Source organism: Corylus avellana, chromosome 2 (assembly GCF_965113065.1).
Source record: "Corylus avellana chromosome 2, dhCorAvel1.hap1.2, whole genome shotgun sequence".
NCBI lineage: Eukaryota > Viridiplantae > Streptophyta > Magnoliopsida > Fagales > Betulaceae > Corylus > Corylus avellana.
In genome coordinates, this window is record NC_142491.1 from 15,862,897 (window position 1) to 15,881,411 (window position 18,515).

An 18,515-nucleotide genomic window follows, 5' to 3' on the forward strand; every position below is an offset into this window, starting at 1 on the left:
GAGATTGTGTTGTGAGAAGTAGGAAATAGTAATATAGAATATATATAGGGTTGACCAGCTGAGGCAAGCCTCGATACAGCTGTTGCTCTATTATGAATGATGGCAAGGGATATCAAACTTAATTAGCTCTACTCGAGACTTATTATTATACCCACAAAAAAAAAAAAAAAAAGAGACTTATTATTAAATGATAGTTATCATTTTGTAGATGACGGGGGCAATTGTTTGGCTTACGTTACTCAAAATATTATTTATTGAATCTTTTTGTGTAAAAAATTAACCGTAAAGATTGCTTTCAATAAATAATAATAATAATAATAATAAAAAAAAACCTCACAAATGAATGTGTTATTTCATAGCTAATCAGGATAACTTAGAGCACTCAGAATGGTTTAGCAATTTTTTTTTTCTTTTTTTTTTTTTTTTCATTTGTGAACCGGCACCATGTAGCGGTGCTGTTCACACATTTATCTCATTAATATGCTATTTCTCTCTCCATATTTCTCTTTCTCCAAAAATTTTTCATACCATTTCTCTCTTTAGATCTTTTTTTTTTTTTTTTTTTTTTTTTCAAAAAGTTGAAAAATATGATTTTTATAAAAAAAAAATACAATCTTTATAAAAAATAAAAAAAATTAAATTTAAATGATATTGATAAAAAAAAAAAAAAAAATCAGATGTATGATGTCTTTTAAAACTCATTAATTAAACTAAATAAAGTAGATTTTGATTAATCATTTTGCATAAAAATATATATAAACCATTATAAATGCTTATTGACTAGCGGAAATATATAGTACACATAGAAAAGGGCACTGACATGTTAAGCGTTCTGTTAATCATGCTGCCCACATTCTTGCTAAATATGGGGGACCTTCTGTTTTGCATTCGAGATATTGTAATCTCTGACCAGTTAGCTCTTTGAGCTTTTGAAATGAAACACCAATTCCATAAAAAAATAATAATAATAATAATAATAAATAAGGGCACTAAGTGCCGAATACAGTCTATGAAAAACCTATTTGACCCTCGAAAAACATTAAGATTTATCTCTTTTATATTGAAAGTAATAAGGGTACTAAATTCGTGGTTTGGACGTGTTTATTTTTGGATTCTATAAAGAGACACTATTGCATGAATCCCTATCATATCCGGCTATCCCTCACAACTTCTTCTGCAAACTCCGTAAAAAGAAATTAAGCAGAGAATAGTTTTTCCTACCCTTGGGTATCAGCCAAATGATATTATTGTAATGAATGATATTGGTGTCATTATATGAAGGAGACATGCATGCCTAGAATCCATTTGAATCTTCAAAATTCATGTCTAAATTCCGTGTTTTTCAGCCATAATTGACAGGATTCTGACACTTGTTAAGCAAAAGGCTCGTGGGTCCCTTAATGATGAGTCCCATTACGTATTGATCCCAAGAAAAATATCAGAGAGTCACAATCTAGAATTTCCATAGTGCCGTGTACACTTGGCTTAATTTCCAGCCAGGGCTACTGCTCTACACATGGATGATGGACCAACCAACAGTTAGAAGCAGACAAATCAGTGTCCAAGAGCTAGCTATCTTCCTTTCTAATCCAGTATTCCTGGAATGAGGGATTTCACTTAATTTTACAATTCAACCCTTCATTGCACTCCTAATGAAATCCTCTTTTAATCAAGACAATCATTTTTACATGAAAATTGGGTTCATGCCTGTAATTTGAAGTGTTTACTGTAGTGGGCCTTTTGTAATCTGAAATTGCGTAGCAGTTGGGCTGAGTTTATGAACCTTTTGAGGTTCATGATCGTTTCTAAGTCCTTTGTTTTGCCTTGGCTTCTCCTTTGTAGCTACTCTTGTTCTCTTTGTATTCGATCCATTCCCACATTTTTTTTTTCTTTGCTTGTTGCGCTAGTTTTTGAGTTGTTTATGGATTTTTGTTAGGGTTGTCAATCCCTTTTATGTTGTACTTCGGCCTTTCATATCGAATATGAAAAAAAAAAAAAAAAAAAAATTAGTTAGTAGCCACAATAAAAAAAAATCAGATTTGATTTGTAATCCACTTGCAAGTTTTAATTTTCAATTTTATTAAAAAAAAAACAAAAACCAAAAGAGATAGAAGTTTACATGTTAAAAATCTTAAATAATTACCCAAAATTTAAATTAGCATATTAAAGAACGCACGTAACGTTTCAATAACTCAAGAAGCTATCACTTGTACTCATTAGTATTTAGTAGGCGATCACGGAGATTATTACTGGCGTGCAAAAAGAAGGCATCTAGTACGTAATATCCTGTGTTTTACTCTTTTCATCATGACCATAAAATGACCCATTTTCGGAGAAAATCCAATTCAATGTTGGCCCTAGCTAAAATTTGTGTTTTAAAAATGTTTATTTTTTATTTTTTTATTTTTTTTAAAAAAAAGAAGAAGGAAAAGAATATCCATCTCTCTCTCTCTTTCTGTGGCCCAGCTTCGTCGATCAGGCTTCCCAAATGAAGGCCCAAGTTCTGCCCACTCCTATTAAATCAACAAAGCTCTGCCCGCCCACTCCATTTAAATCGGCGAAGCGCGATTCTCAATCTCTCTACTTCCTGTTTTACGATCTAAAATGGAATTCGTTGTCGAAGAGGGCAAGCACCTTCACGAGGAGTGCTCCACTCTCGTCCAGATTCGTTTGGTTGCCAAGAAAATGTAGGAAAAGAAAAGAAGTGAAACTTAGCTTTCCATTTTCTTTTCTTTTGCTTTGTTTTCTCGGCAACCGAACGGAGGATTAGAATCACTACGAATTTCGTTTTACTTATTTATTTGTGCATATATTTGGTGAAGCCTGTGCTGTCGACTGGGAATGTGGGACAGCTGGCAGTGGATCTTTTGGTATCGTCTACACGAGCGTATGATTCGTTGCCTATTGGGTTGATTCTTCTCCAACAAAAGGTCCCCAGTTGTAAAGGTCAAGACTCTAGCTTAGCTCTTTTTCTTTTTGTTCACTGCTTATTTATTTACTTTATCTCTGTTTTTTCTCGAATTAGTTTGATGCAACAATGTAGAAGGTCTATGATAATGCTAGGAGTTGAATGAGGTATTTAGATATGAAGACTGTTGAGAATGTGTCTATCTTGCGACAATTAAACAATTCAATTTCTTGAGCAATATTGCTTTCCTTTTAGGACTGATTGATGAGTACATAATGCTTTGTTCATTTCTTGGTGGCTCTTCTTGATGATGCCGTCACTATCCTGTTTGACATTGCTAATGCCTCTCAATATATTTGTACTGTTTGTTGCTAGTCCAATAGATAGGGAAAGTTGGAAAACAAGTTTATTCTTCTTGCTTGATACTTTTCCAAGGCTGTGCTCTTGGTTCTTCTATGTCCTATTTGTACTACTAATTCTCATCCTGAAAGGATAATTCTGAAGTATTTGATTGATCATTCAAGCAGGGGATGATGGTTGAATTTGCTAAAAACTTGGCTGATTTTGCTGCTGCTAGTGGGAAGAAGCATGTCATTGTGCTGTCTAGCTTAGACTTTGGGAGGTGGCGAAATATTGATATGTCAAGGTATAGATCAATAATTATGCTTTTAGTTACTTTTAGGTAATTTTTAGAAGCTATAATTCTCCGCTGGTTGGACTATTGTGATTCAGACACTAGTACCAAGGCAACTTAGGATTCCAGGACACATGTTCAACTAACTGCAAAGTCTTTGAAGTTGCAAGTACTGGGGGTGGGCTTTTGGACTCCTACAATAGGCACACACAGCCAGTTTTTTCTGGGACCTTATTTCACCGAAAAAATTAGTGATATGATATCTTTCTATGTAACTATTTGTCATTCCAGCACTAATGCATTGGTTCCCATCAAAACTCTACACTTAGCTATGCTTGAATGAGAGTTGTACTAGGATGGGTGACTTCTCGGAAAGTCTTTGTGTTACACGCTTCGTTTTCTATTTATCAACAAAATAATAATAATAATAATAATAATAATAAATGATAGACACACAGTACCAGTTTTATTTGTGCTCTTATATCGTTCATTAGCATGAGAAAGAGTATTTTGAATAAAGGTTTTAGAAGCCGAGAAAAAAAAAAAAGAATAAATGTTTCAGCATATTCTACTTTAGGAATCTATCAAGTGTGAGACTAAGGCATGACTGAAACTCACGTGAAACAAAATGCCTTCTTTGTACCAAGTTGATTGAGTTACATTTGAACTCAGTTGTCTGGGTGGTTATCTATGCGTCCATCTAGACTCACTGTTTGTAGTTGTCTGCGCCATTTCTTTTGCAATCTTATTTATCCTTTATCACACCAGTGGTTTGCAGACATACTACTTTTCTAGCACCAATAGCGATGGAACAGATGATTACTGCGAGGGACTTGGGTGGAAAAGACTGCAGGAGTGCAACCCTACCCAGAGGGGTTGGAAATATCTCGGCACTTAGCTGAAGGAAATGCCACACAGGAAGAAAATCTGCCTTTTGAAGATGAACTAGAAGAAGAAGATTACTATCCAAGCTTGCCCTTTGCTGCACTTTTTTCTTGTTTGAAGGTATTTTTTGTTCAAGCATGATTATGATGATAAATTTTTTTTGCAAATTACATCTTTGTCCTGAAAATGAAAAAGAAGAGATTCGCATGTTATGGTTTATGGTCGTTCATCTATACCATACAGTGTCGAACTGAAGGTGTTCTATGTGTTCGGTTAGTAGTTTTCTTCACCTAAGTATTTGTTACTTCACTAGTGAGCACCTATTCCCCCTTTCAGTTTTTGCTTCTTATTTCTGGGGTGCTTATATAGAGTTATTTCACTATACCACATTTTCTATGACAACTCTTACTGTATGGAATTAGGGTTATGACTTGCATAATATGTGGGACACCTCTCGCTCTCTCTCTCACACACACACATTATTGGTGGAATATAACAGTTGAGACAAGACCTGCATCAACCAGCAGTTATCCACTCGAGATCATGCTTACTTAGACTACGACAAAACCTGCAGAAGGCAGGATAAAAAAAAGTTACTACATCGGACTATAATATAGCTTTATCCTTGCTAGATCAAGGTGATCTGTCATGCCTGGCATCTCATCTGTTTCGAGCACTTTGGCTTGAGCCCATAAATTGTGGAATACTCTCTCTCTCCCTCTCTCTCTCTCTCTCATATTACCATTAGGGGAGAAAATCATAATTAACTTGTGTGTTAATTTGTATGCCAGCTGTTCAGTTTTGCAGACCAAGGCAAGTTTGACTTGCAAAAGGTTTTGGTTTGTTGATCAGGCCAAAGGTTTGAAGGTCACTTGCTTATTATGCTACTGCTCAGAAGGGGACAACATACCAGATGCTTTCCATTTGGCTGAGGCGGCGAGCAAACTTCTGGGGATAAGTCCCAGTAAGTTCCATGGTATGTTTCCCCACACCCATTATTTAAGGCCTTTGTGTGAGTGACAATCTGATCGAGGTGAAGATCTAATCATAGCCTCATAGCCATATGGCTACATTCACATATTTTAAAATCCTCATTTTGAGCTTTCTTGTTGTAATCGTTGTAGTGCTCTTTTTGTAACTGTCAATTATAAGAAGTTAGGGCATATATTTTGCATCTTACTGATGTTAAGACCAGCACATGGTTTAAAGCAACTTGAAGCTTGGGGATGTCATCTACATGGGGCAAAACCCTCTGCCACCTCCACCTACACCATTCACTGGCCAACACAGTGTAGCCTGATAACTGAAATTGCAAGATCTTTGGAAGTCTAAGCTGTTTAACGCATAATCTTATTTATCCAAATATTCCATGGATTCTTTTCCACAGCAAATTTTTTTATCTCTAGGCAGAACACCTTTCCTATTAATTCATTTTCTCTTTATGATTTTCACTCCTTATGAAGTTTTGTTTGTTTCATGTGGAGATATTTTCTGGCTGATTCTTGTTTCCGATGCGTAAGTGTTCAACAGGTTAATTCTGAAAATTTGTTTTGATGGCTTTGAAATCTTTGAAATATTTTCCAATACTACATTTGTTAGTTGAGAATAATTTTACAGGAAAAAACAAAAAAAAAAAGATGCATATTCATTCTTGTATCTTTTCATAGTTTTCTTTCAGTGCATACATGCAGTGATTTCTATTTCATTTTGAATTGTTATAGGATGCTGATATGTGCTTGAAATTTTTATCATTAAAGCATTATACTCAAATTTGTTTTTGGCATAATAGTAGTTTTATAGTGTTGTTTCAGAATTCTCTGGAATTCTTTTCATTAAATTTGGCTTCCTTATTTTCATTCTACTTCAGATTTTATGCCTAGATTAGTGTACATTCTGAATTTTATTATCACTGTTACTTCATTATTGAAAGTTGCATATGAATATTCCTAAGATATTTAACATTTTCCATTGGGAAATTTGTAAATTCTCTGGAATTCATTTCATTACATTTGGCTTCCTTATGCTCATTGTACTCCACATTTTTTCTGATAAGATGACAATAGACTTTGGTAGTCAAGCAATCATAATAATTTGTGATCTTTGTGTCATTGGCTTTGTTTAGGCAATGAAGGTGGTAAATGGCTCATTCCATATTCGTGGAAGACTGTATGGACCACCCCAGATACAGGCATGTTTAGGCTGTATTGAGCTGATGACCTGAGATTGGATCTGCAAGAATGAGGTGCTTCCTAAATCTTCATTCTTCTTTCCTTAAGTTTTGAGTTATGTGCAAGTGTAGACAGTAACTTATTACGCTAGCAATGGATGAGCAGTTATAAAATTTTGTGATTTTCATTTTGTTCTCACTTCTCCTTCTTCTCTTTTCGCCAGCACAGTTGTAAAAAAACTATATGCATCTGACAGTTAAAAGACAATGACCAGGTTGCATCTGAAATTCACTGTGCCTGAAAATATTAATAGGTTGTTTGTCATTTTTATTTTCCTTCTCAAACTGGAAATAGCATTAATCATTGGTGATTAATTTATTTTTATATAAAGGAAGTTTGGAAAGTAACTAATAACATTTGACGTGTAAAATCACATTTAATGTGTAACCCAACTGCAAATTTTAATTTTCAATTTTATTAAAACAGAAAGAGATAGAAGTTTAAGTGTTAAAAATCTTGAATAATTACCAAAATTTTAAACCTTACAAGCATACTAAGGAAGGCACAGTATTCTACAAAGAATGATAAATGGCATTGTTGAACATTCCATGGGATGCATAAACACCATATTCAATTACTTTTTTTGGTAAGTCATTTACATTTAATTTCAATCCAATACAATGTATCTATAGCGCATGCGCCGTACCGAAATAGAGAGAGAGAGAGAGAGAGAGAGAGAGTAGAGTCTTCAAAGGATTGTAGGAAATCCTGATCTGTCTTCAACATCCTTAAGCTGGTAATAGTGTGGGGCTATTTCCAGCAACCACTCCGGCTTTAGTTCTGTTACCTGTCTCATGTATTCCTTGGTCGTGAGTGCCAACTCATGATATAAAACCCATCTCGGAATGACCTGTGCTAGCCCTGAGCTGGGGTGTATGTGAACACTCTGTGGATGTTTGACTGTCCGATAACATCCATTCTTTTGTAGCCTTGCAGAATGTGGGAAAAAACCAGATGTTATAGCTTTTTTTATAGCCTCCAAGTCATTGGGGTTTGAGGTTACTTCAATTTCAACCCTTTTCAACAGCCCTTCAAGCTGACCTCGCACATCCCTTGCACGCTTCATACTCCTAACCTGTACATAATTTTCATAACACCATTGTGTCGAGTAATTTGTCTCCTTCCACGAATTGTACACCTTTAGCAATGCAATGTGATCCCCAACATTTCCTGTATGAAAATTCATCCGCGCGTTGTTGGCATGAACTCGTTTCTCCTTTGGACAATAAAAGATGGAGTTTCCAATAGAAAGCATGGCCGCAATGGAAATGATCTCATCCGAGCACTTGTACTTTTCAGAAGCAACTATCATTTTGGATAGCAGGGGATCAAGGGGGAACTCCGCCATCCGTCTTCCCACTTTAGTCAACTCACCGAGTTTATTTAGTGCACCTAGTGCAAAGAGTAGTTCCAGGGCTTTTAATAATGCTTCACATGGCGGTCGATCCATAAAATCAAAATTTAACAAGTCATGGATACCAAGGCTCTTGAGTGCGAGGACAACACTTGCAAGGTTCGTCCTTTGTATTTCTGGTAATGTATTGTCTTCCAACTCGTTCTGATAACTGTAGGCAGTGTATAGTCGGAAGCATTTTCCAGGACCTGTTCGTCCAGATCGACCCGCCCTTTGATTAGCAGATGCTTTGGAAATAGGAGCAACCAGCAACGACTCCATCCCAGTCCTTGGATTATACGATTTCATTTTACAGAAGCCTGGATCAATTACGTATTTGATCCCATCTATAGTCAAGGAGGTTTCAGCTATGTTTGTTGCGAGAACAACCTTCCGCGCTCCTTCAGGAGTGGGTTCAAATATTTTTGCTTGGAGCTCAGTGGGTAGGTTTGCACATATGGGGCAGATAATCAGGTCAGCAATCTTCGTCCCCAGGCCCCTTGTCCTGTGCTTTAGAATTTCTTCAGCTGTTTCAATCTCTTCTTGACCTGTGAAGAAAACCAATATATCTCCACTTGGTTGTGTCGCATGAATTTGGAGAACAGTAACTATGGCGGCATCCAAGTAATCAGCTTCTGGAGCTTTGGTGTAGTGTATTTCAACAGGATATCGCCTCCCTGGTATTTTAAAGATTGGAGCTGAATCAAAATAATCACTAAATTTCTCCGCATCAAGTGTTGCACTGGAGATAAGCAACTTCAGATCAGGGCGAAATCGAGCAATATCCTTTACTAATCCGAACAAAATATCAGTTGAGAGAGTTCTTTCGTGGGCCTCATCCACCATCACCACACTGTAGCTTGCCAGCTCTGGGTCACCAAGGAATTCTCTCAGCAGCATCCCATCTGTCATATATTTAACAAGAGTCTTTTCTGAAGTGCAATCTTCAAACCGGATGGAATAACCAACCTCATGGCCAAGTTTGACACCCATTTCTTGAGAAACTCGGGCGGCCACACTCATAGCAGCGACCCTTCGTGGCTGTGTACACCCAACCTTTCCACGCTTTGTGTATCCAGCTTCATGAAGATATTGGGGTATCTGGGTAGTTTTCCCGGAACCAGTTTCACCAACAATGATAAGAATCTGATGATCATGAACAGCTTTGAGCAACTCATCCCGATATGAATATATGGGTAATGTTTTTCTCTCCTCCAAAGCTGCTGTTGATTTTTCTCTCTCAGTAGACTTCTTGTCATCAATAATATTCTCTCCATCCATTACTGATGCTTTGATAAAATCAGTCTGATCCTCGAACACAAACTGATAGTCATCAGATATTTGCTTTTTATTTTTTGAAGCAAATGTCATCGTTGCCTTCCCAATTTGATGCTCCTCCCAAGCCTCTTGTTCTGCAAGAGGATTCATTTTTCCCGCAGCAGTTGCATCCCTGTAACGCTGCAAAGCCACGGAAAATCTCTTTTCCTGATTAACACCGCCTTCCTGATCATAGGCTTCCGGCATCTTGTACTCACTTGTATTGTCGGCATCCTCTGACCGCTTCTTCACAAGCTCGTATATTTCCTTCTTGTACCTTAACTCGCGATATTCCGCTTCGTTAAGCTTCACGCCATCGAACAGATATTGCTCGTCTTCTATATCATCTCTTAATTCCTCAAGTTTCTTTTGCTCTCTTTTCTTCAAATATTCTTGTCTTGAAACTTTTCTCAAGGCTTCAAGGCCATTTTTCTCCGAAGCATCAGATCTCTTCATTGCTTCTTGTTTCTTCCTTCGTAATAATTTTGGTTCGGTTAACTTCCGTGTCGCTGCTGTATCCCGCTCCCTTATATTTTGCTCCAATTGCTCCCTCTCTCTTTGGTCACACAACCTTTCTTCTTCTGACTCTGAACCATCATCGGAAGTTCTTCTTTTAACCTGTCGTCTCTCTGTTGCCCCTCGTGCAATTACTTCACCATCTTCCTCTTCTTGACTTTCAATCTTCTTCCTGAAACGTTTTTTATGGGTATTGGCTTTTCTAGTCCTATGATCAGCGTCTCCCCCAACACCATTGTCTTCATCATCAGCAGCAGCAGCAGCATCATCCAACATTGCGTAAGACCTCTGCTTCGGTTTTTTAGGAGGATCCGTAGCTCAATTGGGCTTTAAATAAAGTTTAATGCAAAGACAAATCCCAATTGGAGTCGAATTCTTAGTCCAATTGGGATTTGTAGATTAAGGATTTCTTTTGAAATAAATAAAATATCATTTGTAAATAAAACAAAAAAAGGATTAATTTTAAAATAAATAAATTATCAACCGACTATTTAAAGAGAGACACATCGAGAGTATCCTCGATCGGGCTTCGCAATTGAAGGCCCAAACTCTGCCCGGTCATTTTAAACCAACAAAGCCTGAAGGCCCAAAAAGTTAATTTGCTTGAGGCCCAAAACCCTAGCTTCTTCTCCAAGCTCAAGAACTGGTCAGCTAAAGGCAAAGGCACCCTATCGGTGAAGCGCGATTCTCAATCTCTCTACTTTCTGTTTTACGCTCTAAAATGGAATTCGTTGTTGAAGAGGGCAAGCAGCTTCACGAGGAGTGCTCCACTCTCGTCCTGGTTCGTTTTCTATTATAATGGCTTTTCTTCGTATTATATAATTCGCTTAGTTTAAAGTGAGTTTTCTATAAAACTTGAGCTCCGTTTGGTTGCCAAGAAAATGTAGGAAAAGAAAATAATTGAAACTTACTTTTGCTTTTTTTTCTCGGTAACCGAACGGAGGATTAGAATCACTTCGAATTTCGTTTTACTTATTTATTTGGTGAAGCCTGCGCAGTCGATTGGGAATGTGGGGCAGCTGGCAGTGGATCTTATGGTATCGTCAACGAGAGCGGAGAGAATCGGGTACTTGGACGATCCTCACGTTCTTCGCTGTGTAGGAAACGACGCGTACGGGCCGCTTCCTCAGGGCGAGCTCTCTCTTCCTCTCGAAGGTACTTCTGCCCTCTCGCAATGGCGTATTAAATATTACTTGTGAGTAAGGATTATGTAGTAATGTAACCTTTTTCACTCTGGATAACTTCTTGTCTTTCTTATCTTTCAGGCTCATTCCTGGCTAACAGATTCTGAAAGGGAACAAATCTGCAGGCTCATGAACTGCCAGAAGCTCTCCTTGGAAGCCAGCACCCATGCAGCCTAGAACGAGAGGTTGCCACTTCGTGTGATTGTCCAAGTATTATTCTTTAAACAACTTCGGCTCCGCACCTCTGTTGCTGGTTGGGTCTTTGTCTCCGAGAACCTCGAGAACTCACAAAATCCCAGTGGGAATCTTGCTCTGGCCAGAAACGATGTCTCTGTCCAAGCAGGCACCACAGGAAACCAACTTGTAGCAGTTGATGACATGAGGGAACGTGTTTCTGAGCTTGAGAAAGAATGCTTCGGCGTGAAACAAGAGATCGAGAAGCTGGTAAAAACAAAGGGGGGTTGGAACGCGATCTTGAAAAAGTTTGCTTTCAAACTAAAGACCAAGCCCTATGATCCAAAAGCATCGGCAGCATCAATAGCATCAATAGCACCACTTGTGAATGGAGGAGAACACCATGACAATGGTGAATTGCTAGATTGAATTTCGTACTCTAAAATGAAAGAAAAAACAAAAAACAAACAGGGCTTTTGTTTCATTTATATTGTTAATCCCTTCTCTCTGCCTTCTGAACCAGCTAAGCACTCTACACTCAGGAAACCACTTCTGGAATTTATGTAGTTTAGAATAAGTTGCCATTATCACCTGGGACCATGTTTAATGAAGCGAATCCCCCTCCTCTCTTGTGCGGACATGTAAAAAAAAAAAAAAAAAGAGTTGTCATTCTTCTTGAAGTAATGCAATGTAATTGAAACCATCTGCAATTTTGTTTTAATTGCTTGCATGCCACTTCCCTATTTTACCATATTTTTCTTCGTTTGTAAGTCTTATATTTATTATATCGATCTTGATATAGCAACCAATAATTTGCATTCTTCAAATTCAATTTCAGTAAACTCAATACAGCATTCATTAATTGCTCGAATCGAATGGATTAAAAAGCCGGTACAACAGAAACTGCGAGGAAGAATTACAAAAGACAACTACAGTTCGCATGCACCAAAGACTATCAACCGAAAATAGAAAAAAAAAAAAAAAAAAAAAAGGAAAAGAAAAGGAGGGCATTAATTGTTTTGTGGTGGAATTATCCAAAAGGGTGGCGGATCCATCCTCTCAGAGTAGAGGTAGCAGAATTGAACGCCTGTTTGTAAATTTCCTGATGCCAAGTTGAATTGGCCCAGATCATGCCCGCCATACAAGTAATCCTCGTTCATCTGATCCCAATTATCATCGGTGAAGTAGATAGTATTGGATTCACAACCCTCATGAAGATCCGAAGTAGACAGCGACACAGAATGATTTCCACCCAAAAACATTGCTCGGTCGGGTAAAGACTCCACCTTCTCCCATGTGTTGCTAATGCTGTCTAATTTATAGACGTGGAATTGCTTTGTTCTGTACGGACAAACCAGAGGATGAGTATCCTCTGTATCAAGAAGCCCGGCCTCATCAATCGCTACACCCTCTGAATTAACAAAGTTGCCGAAAACCCGATTCACAAGCAGAAGATCTCCCGACGATTCCACCAAGTAAAACAGATTCGAAAACTTGTCTCGTGGGAAGTTTTCCATATCGACGTTTACAGTTGACCGGCCAGAAGGTCTCAAATTCATGATTTCTTTGGGACTGGGGCTGCGAAAATCCCACACTTGGACCGAGCCAAAGTCTGTCAAAGCATAAAGCTGATTGTTGTAGAAGATGATATCAGAATACTCTTCTCCACGCGTGCCAGTGCCACCGAAGTCGCTCCAAGTGTTGTCGACATCCTTACAAAACGCAAGCCTTGATGGGGTTCCGTAGATTACTACCACCACAGCAGATTTGTTGTCGTCGTCCGACAACAAAACAGCTTTGACGATAAAGTGCTTCCGCCAGCATTCGATGAAGTAGGCTTCGGGGACGGCTGGTTTGAGATGAGCAGGAAAAGATGGGAGTTGAATTGTTGCGTTGGAGAAGGGATTAAAGAGATGTGGGTTTGCTTTTTCATCCAAAAGAATGAGCCACCCGTGAGAGGAGCCGACGCACCAAGCATCAGGGAACGGCTCGAAGGCGTTCTTGATTTTGTACACCTTTTTCTCTGCAATGTTGAGGAAGCAACGGGTATGAGTATCCTCGTCTTCTTCGTCCCCGGGAAGCATGAGCCATGCAGCTCGATGCTGTGGAGTAATCGGCAGGGAAGACACCAAGTCGGCCATCGCGTGGACTGTGTCCGGTTGTGTGGAATGGGTGAAAGTGAACAGGTCGGTGGATCCGTAACTCAATTGGGCTTTAAATAGAGTTTAATGCAAAGACAAATCCCAATTGGACTACGAATTCCTAGTCCAATTGGGATTTGTTAATAAAACCCAAAAAAAAAAGGATTTATTTTGAAATATGTAAAATATCAACCGACTTTTTAAAGAGAGACACATAGGGAGTATCCTCGATCGGGCTTCCCAATTGAAGGCCCAAAATCTGTCCACTCATTTTAAATTAACAAAGCCTCAAGGCCCAAACAGTTAATTTGCTTGAGGCCCAAACCCCTAGCTTCTTCTCCAAGCTCAAGAACTGGTCACCTAAAGGGCACCCAATCGGTGAAGCTTGATTCCCAATCTCTCTGTTACCTGGTTTACCTGGTTTACGCTCTAAAATGCAATTCATTGTTGAAGAGGGCAAGCACCTTCACGAGGAGTGCACCACTCTAGTCCTGGTTCGTTTTCTATTATTATGGCTTTTCTTCGTATTATATAATTCGCTTAGTTTAAAGTGAGTTTTCTGTGAAACTTGAGCTCCGTTTGGTTGCCAAGAAAATGTAGGAAAAGAAAATAATTGGAACTTAAGTTTCCGTTTTCTTTTCTTTTGCTTTGTTTTCTCGGCAACCTAACAGAGGATTAGAATGGCTACGAATTTCGTTTTACTTAGTTATTTATTTGGTGAAGCCTGCGCTGTCGATTGGGAATGTGGGGCAGCTGGCAGTGGATCTTATTGTATCGTCAACGAGAGCGGAGAGAATTGGGTACTTGGACGATCCTCACGTTCTTCCCTGTGTAGGAAACGACGCTTACGGGCCGCTTCCTCAGGGCGAGCTTGCTCTTCCTCTCGAAGGTACTTCTGCCCTCTCGCAATGGCGTATTAAATATTACTTGTGAGTAAGGATAATGTAACCTTTTTCACTCTGGTTTCTCAGCGAATGATTCGTTGCCTATTGGGTTGACTCTTCTCCAACAAAGGTCCCCAGTTGTTAAGGTCAAGACTCTAGCTTAGCTCTTTTTCTTTTTGTTCACTGCTTATTTATTTATTTATTTTATCTCCGTTTTTCTCAAATTAGTTTGATGCAACAATGTAAAAGGTCTATGATGATGTTAGGAGTTGAATGAGGTATTTAGATATGAAGCCTGTTGAGAATGTGTCTATCTTGGGACAATTAAACAATACAATTTTTTTAGCAATATTGCTTGCCTTTTAGGACTGATTGATGAGCACCTAATGCTTTATTCATTTCTTGGTGGTTCTTCTTGATTATGCCATCACTATCCTGTTTGACATTCCTCATGCCTCTCAATATATTTGCTTTTCTATATACTGTTTCTTGCGAATGCAAAAGATAGAGAAAGTTGGAAAACAGGTTTATTCTTCTTGCTTGATACTTTTCCATGGCTGTGCTCTTGGTTTTTTTTTATGTCCTGTTTGTACTACTAATTCTCAATCCTGGAAGGAAAATTCTGAAGTATTTGAATGATCATTCAAGCAGGGGATGATGGTTGAATTTGCTAAAAACTTGGCTGATTTTGCTGCTGCTAGTGGGAAGAAACATGTCATTGTGCTGTCTAGCTTAGACTTTGGGAGGTGGCGAAATATTGATATGTCAAGGTATAGATCAATAATTATGCTTTTAGTTAGTTTTCGGTACTCTTTAGATGCTATGGATTCTTCTCTGGTTGGAATATCATGATTCAGACGCCTGTACTGACGCAACTTAGTATTCCAGGACACATGCTCAACTGACTGCAAAGTCTTTTGAAGTTGCAAGTACTAGGGATGGGCTTTTGGACTTCTACAATAGGCACACAGAACCAGTTTTCTTTGGGCCCTTATTTCACCAATAAAATTAGTGATCTGATATCTTTCTATGTAACTATTGCTATTTGCTCATACAAGCACTAATGCACTGCTTCTCATCAAAGCTCCACAGTTAACTGTGCTTAAGTGAGAGTAGTATTAGGATGGATGACCTCTTAGAGAGTCCATGTGTTACACCCTCGTTTTCTACTTATCAAAAAAATAAAATAAAAACAAAAGGATAGGCACACAAAAAGAGTTTTATTTGTGCTCTTATATTTCAACCAATAGAATTAGTGACCTGATATCTTTCTTTTAACTATTAAAACAAAGGAAATCTTGCGTAGTTCAATATCTCTTGAGCTGTTCTCTGCCTCACTCACTCACTCTCTCTCTCTCTCTCAACATTTCTTTCATTCACATGAGAAAGTGCATTTTGAATAAAGGTTTTAGAAAAAAAAAATAATAAATGTTTTAGCATAAATTTTTCTACTGTGGGAATCTATCAAGAAATGTGAGATTAAGACATGACTGAGACTCACGTGAAACAAAATGCCTTCTTAGTAACAAGTTGGTTGAGTTACTTTTGAACTTGGTTGTCTGGGTGGTTGTTTATGCGTCCATCTAGAGCCATTTCTTTTGCAATGTTATTTATGCTTTATCACATCAGTGGTTTGCAGACATACTACTTGTCTAGCACCAGTACCGATGGAACAGATGATTACTGTGAGGGACTTGGGTGGAAAAAACTGCAGGAATACAACCCTACCCAGAGGGGTTGGAAATATCTCAGCACTTTAGCTGAAGGAAATGCCACGCCGGAAGAAAATCTGCCTTTTGAAGATGAACTAGAAGAAGAAGATTACTATCCAAGCTTGCCCTTTGCTGCACTTTTTTCTTGTTTCAAGGTATTGTTTGTTTAAGTACGATTATGATGATAAACTTTTTGTGCAAATTACATCTTTGTCCTGAAAGAGAAAAAGAAGAGATTCACACGTTATGGTATATGGTTGTTCATCTATGTGTTCGGTTAGTAGTCTTCCTCATCTAAGTATTTATTACTCCATTAGTGACCACCTATTTCCCCCTTCCAGTTTTTGTTTCTAATTTCTGGGCTGCTTATGTGGAGTTATTTTGCTATACCATATTTTCTATGACAACTCTCATTGTATGGAATTAGGTTTATGACTTCCATGATATGTGGGACACCTCTCTCTCTCTCTCTCACACACACACACATTATTGGTGGAATATAACAGTTGAGACAAGACCTGCATCAACTAGCTGTTAATCCACTAGAGTTCATGCATGCATACTTATACTACTACAAAACCTGCAGAAGGCAGGAAAAAAAAGTTACTACTTCGGACTATAATATAGCATCATCCTTGCTTCTAGATCAAGGTGATCTGTCATGCCTGACATCTCATCTATTTCGAGCACTTTGGCTTGAGTCCATAAATTGTGGACTACTCTCTCTCTCTTTCTCATAGTATCCTTAGGGGAGAAAGGACAAAGTTTTCATCCAAACTGGTTTGGAGGAATATCCTTCAATCTAGTCTATAAAAGTAATATGCGTCCCTTGAACATGTGAGATGCACATGTTTTTTTAATAGCAAGGACAAAGTTGGAATACATTTTATTAAAAACTTATGTGCATCTCACATATCATTAAAAAAATGAACACATGTTACTTTTATAGACTAGGTTGAAGGAAATTCTTCCAACCCAGTTTGGAGGAAAACTTTGTCCGGGGAGAAAAATTGTAATTAAATTGTGTTAATTTGTATGCCAGCTGTTCAGTTTTGCAGAGCAAGGCAAGTTTGACTTACAAAAGGTTTTGGTTTGTTGATCAGGCCAAAGGTTTGAAGGTCACCTGCTTATTATGCTACTGCTCAGAAGGGGACAACATGCCAGAAGCTTTCCATTTGGCTGAGGCGGCAAGCAAACTTCTGGGGCTAAGTCCCAGTAATTTCCATGGTATGTTTCCCCACCCCCATTATATAAGGCCTTTGTGTGAGTGACTATCTGATCGAGCTGAAAATCTAATCATTGCCACATGGCCATATGACTACAGTCACATATCTTGAAATCCCCCATTTTGAGCTTTCTTATTGTTACCATTGTAGTGCTCTTTTTGCAATTGTCAAATATAAGAATTTAGGGCATATATTTCGCATCTTATGGATGTTAAGACCAGCACATGCTTTAAAGCAACTTGAAGCTTGGGGATGTCATCGACATGGGGCAAAACCCTCTGCCACCTTCACCTACGCCATTCACTGGCCAACACAGTGTAGCCTGATAACTGAAATTGCAAGGTCTTTGGAAGTTTAAGCTGTTTAACGTTTAATCTTCTTTACCCAAATATTTTCCATGGATTCATTTCCACATCAAATTTTTTATCTCTAGGCCGGAACACCATTCCTATTAATTCATTTTATCTTTATGATTTTTTACTCCTTATGATGCTCTGTTTGTTTCATGTGGAGATATTTTCTGGCTGATTCTTGTTTCCGATGTGTAATCGTTCAACAGGTTAATTCTGAAAAATCGCTTTGATGGCTTGGAAATCTTTGAAAAGTTTCCAATACTACATTGTTTAGTTGAGAATAATTTTACAGGAAAAAAAAAGAGATGTATATTCATTCTTGTACCTTTTCATAGTTTTTCTTGCAGTGCATTCATGCAGTGATTTCTACGTCATTTTGAATTGTTATAGGATGCTGATATGTGCTTGAAATTTTATCATTAATTTGGCATATTCGTTTTATAGTGTTGTTCCAGAATTCTCTGGAATTCATTTCATTAAGTTTGGCTTCCTTATTTTCATTTCACTCCAGATTTTAGCCTAGATTTGTGTACATTCTGAATTTTATTATCACAGTAACTTCATTATTGAAAATTGCATATGAATATTAACATTTGCCATTGGGAATTTTGTAAATTCACACAAGATTATCTAATAGTTTGAGTATTTTAGGAAGAGCCGTTTTAGCCGTAGATTTGTGATCTTTGTGTCATTGGCTTTTGCTTAGGCAATGAAGGTGGTAAATGGGTCATTCCATATTCGTGGAGGACTGTGTATGGACCACCCCCAGACATAGGCATGTTTTAGGCTGTATTGAGCTGATGACCTGAGATTGGATCTGCAAGAATATGAGGTGCTTCCTAAATCTTCATTCTTCTTCTTCTTCCCTTAAGGTGGTTTTGAGTTATGTGCAAGTGTAAACAGTAACTTATTACTGTATCAATGGATGAGCAGTTAAAAAATTTTGTGATTTTCATTTTG

The 18,515-nt window shown here is 38.0% G+C and overlaps 1 protein-coding gene and 2 pseudogenes across 3 annotated transcripts; 2 read left to right on the forward strand and 1 right to left on the reverse strand.

The window, feature by feature from the left end:
* Nucleotides 1–475: 475 nt before the first annotated feature.
* On the reverse strand, nucleotides 476–10,443 carry LOC132171000 (pre-mRNA-splicing factor ATP-dependent RNA helicase DEAH1 pseudogene; annotated as a pseudogene).
* Nucleotides 2,605–6,657, forward strand: LOC132171010 (uncharacterized; annotated as a pseudogene). The gene is made up of 6 exons (XR_015911562.1): nucleotides 2,605–2,673; nucleotides 2,823–2,946; nucleotides 3,436–3,554; nucleotides 4,311–4,547; nucleotides 5,280–5,403; nucleotides 6,550–6,657. The product of XR_015911562.1 is annotated as an uncharacterized LOC132171010 (transcript).
* A 138-nt stretch (nucleotides 10,444–10,581) lies between the features above and the next one.
* LOC132168208 (uncharacterized) lies at nucleotides 10,582–18,513 on the forward strand. Of its 2 annotated transcripts, none has more exons than XM_088513365.1 (7): nucleotides 10,582–10,662; nucleotides 14,104–14,269; nucleotides 14,352–14,410; nucleotides 14,916–15,034; nucleotides 15,894–16,131; nucleotides 17,080–17,203; nucleotides 18,262–18,513. In XM_088513365.1, exons 1-7 carry the CDS (start codon nucleotides 10,603–10,605, stop codon nucleotides 18,339–18,341), a joined length of 846 nt encoding a protein of 281 aa, XP_088369491.1. In that variant the 5' UTR covers nucleotides 10,582–10,602; the 3' UTR covers nucleotides 18,342–18,513. The 2 variants fall into 2 exon arrangements, with proteins under 2 accessions (XP_088369491.1, XP_059435315.2); XM_059579332.2 differs by lacking the exon at nucleotides 10,582–10,662 and adding an exon at nucleotides 13,744–13,874.
* Nucleotides 18,514–18,515: the final 2 nt, after the last annotated feature.

Bases quoted from the DNA above. Each gene is read 5' to 3' on its own strand.
- LOC132168208 (XM_088513365.1), top strand. From the start codon at position 10,603: ATGGAATTCGTTGTTGAAGAGGGCAAGCAGCTTCACGAGGAGTGCTCC. The intron at 10,663-14,103 runs GTTCGTTTTCTA...TATTTGGTGAAG, and splicing joins AGTGCTCCACTCTCGTCCTG to CCTGCGCTGTCGATTGGGAA. The intron at 14,411-14,915 runs GTCAAGACTCTA...TCATTCAAGCAG, and splicing joins AAAGGTCCCCAGTTGTTAAG to GGGATGATGGTTGAATTTGC.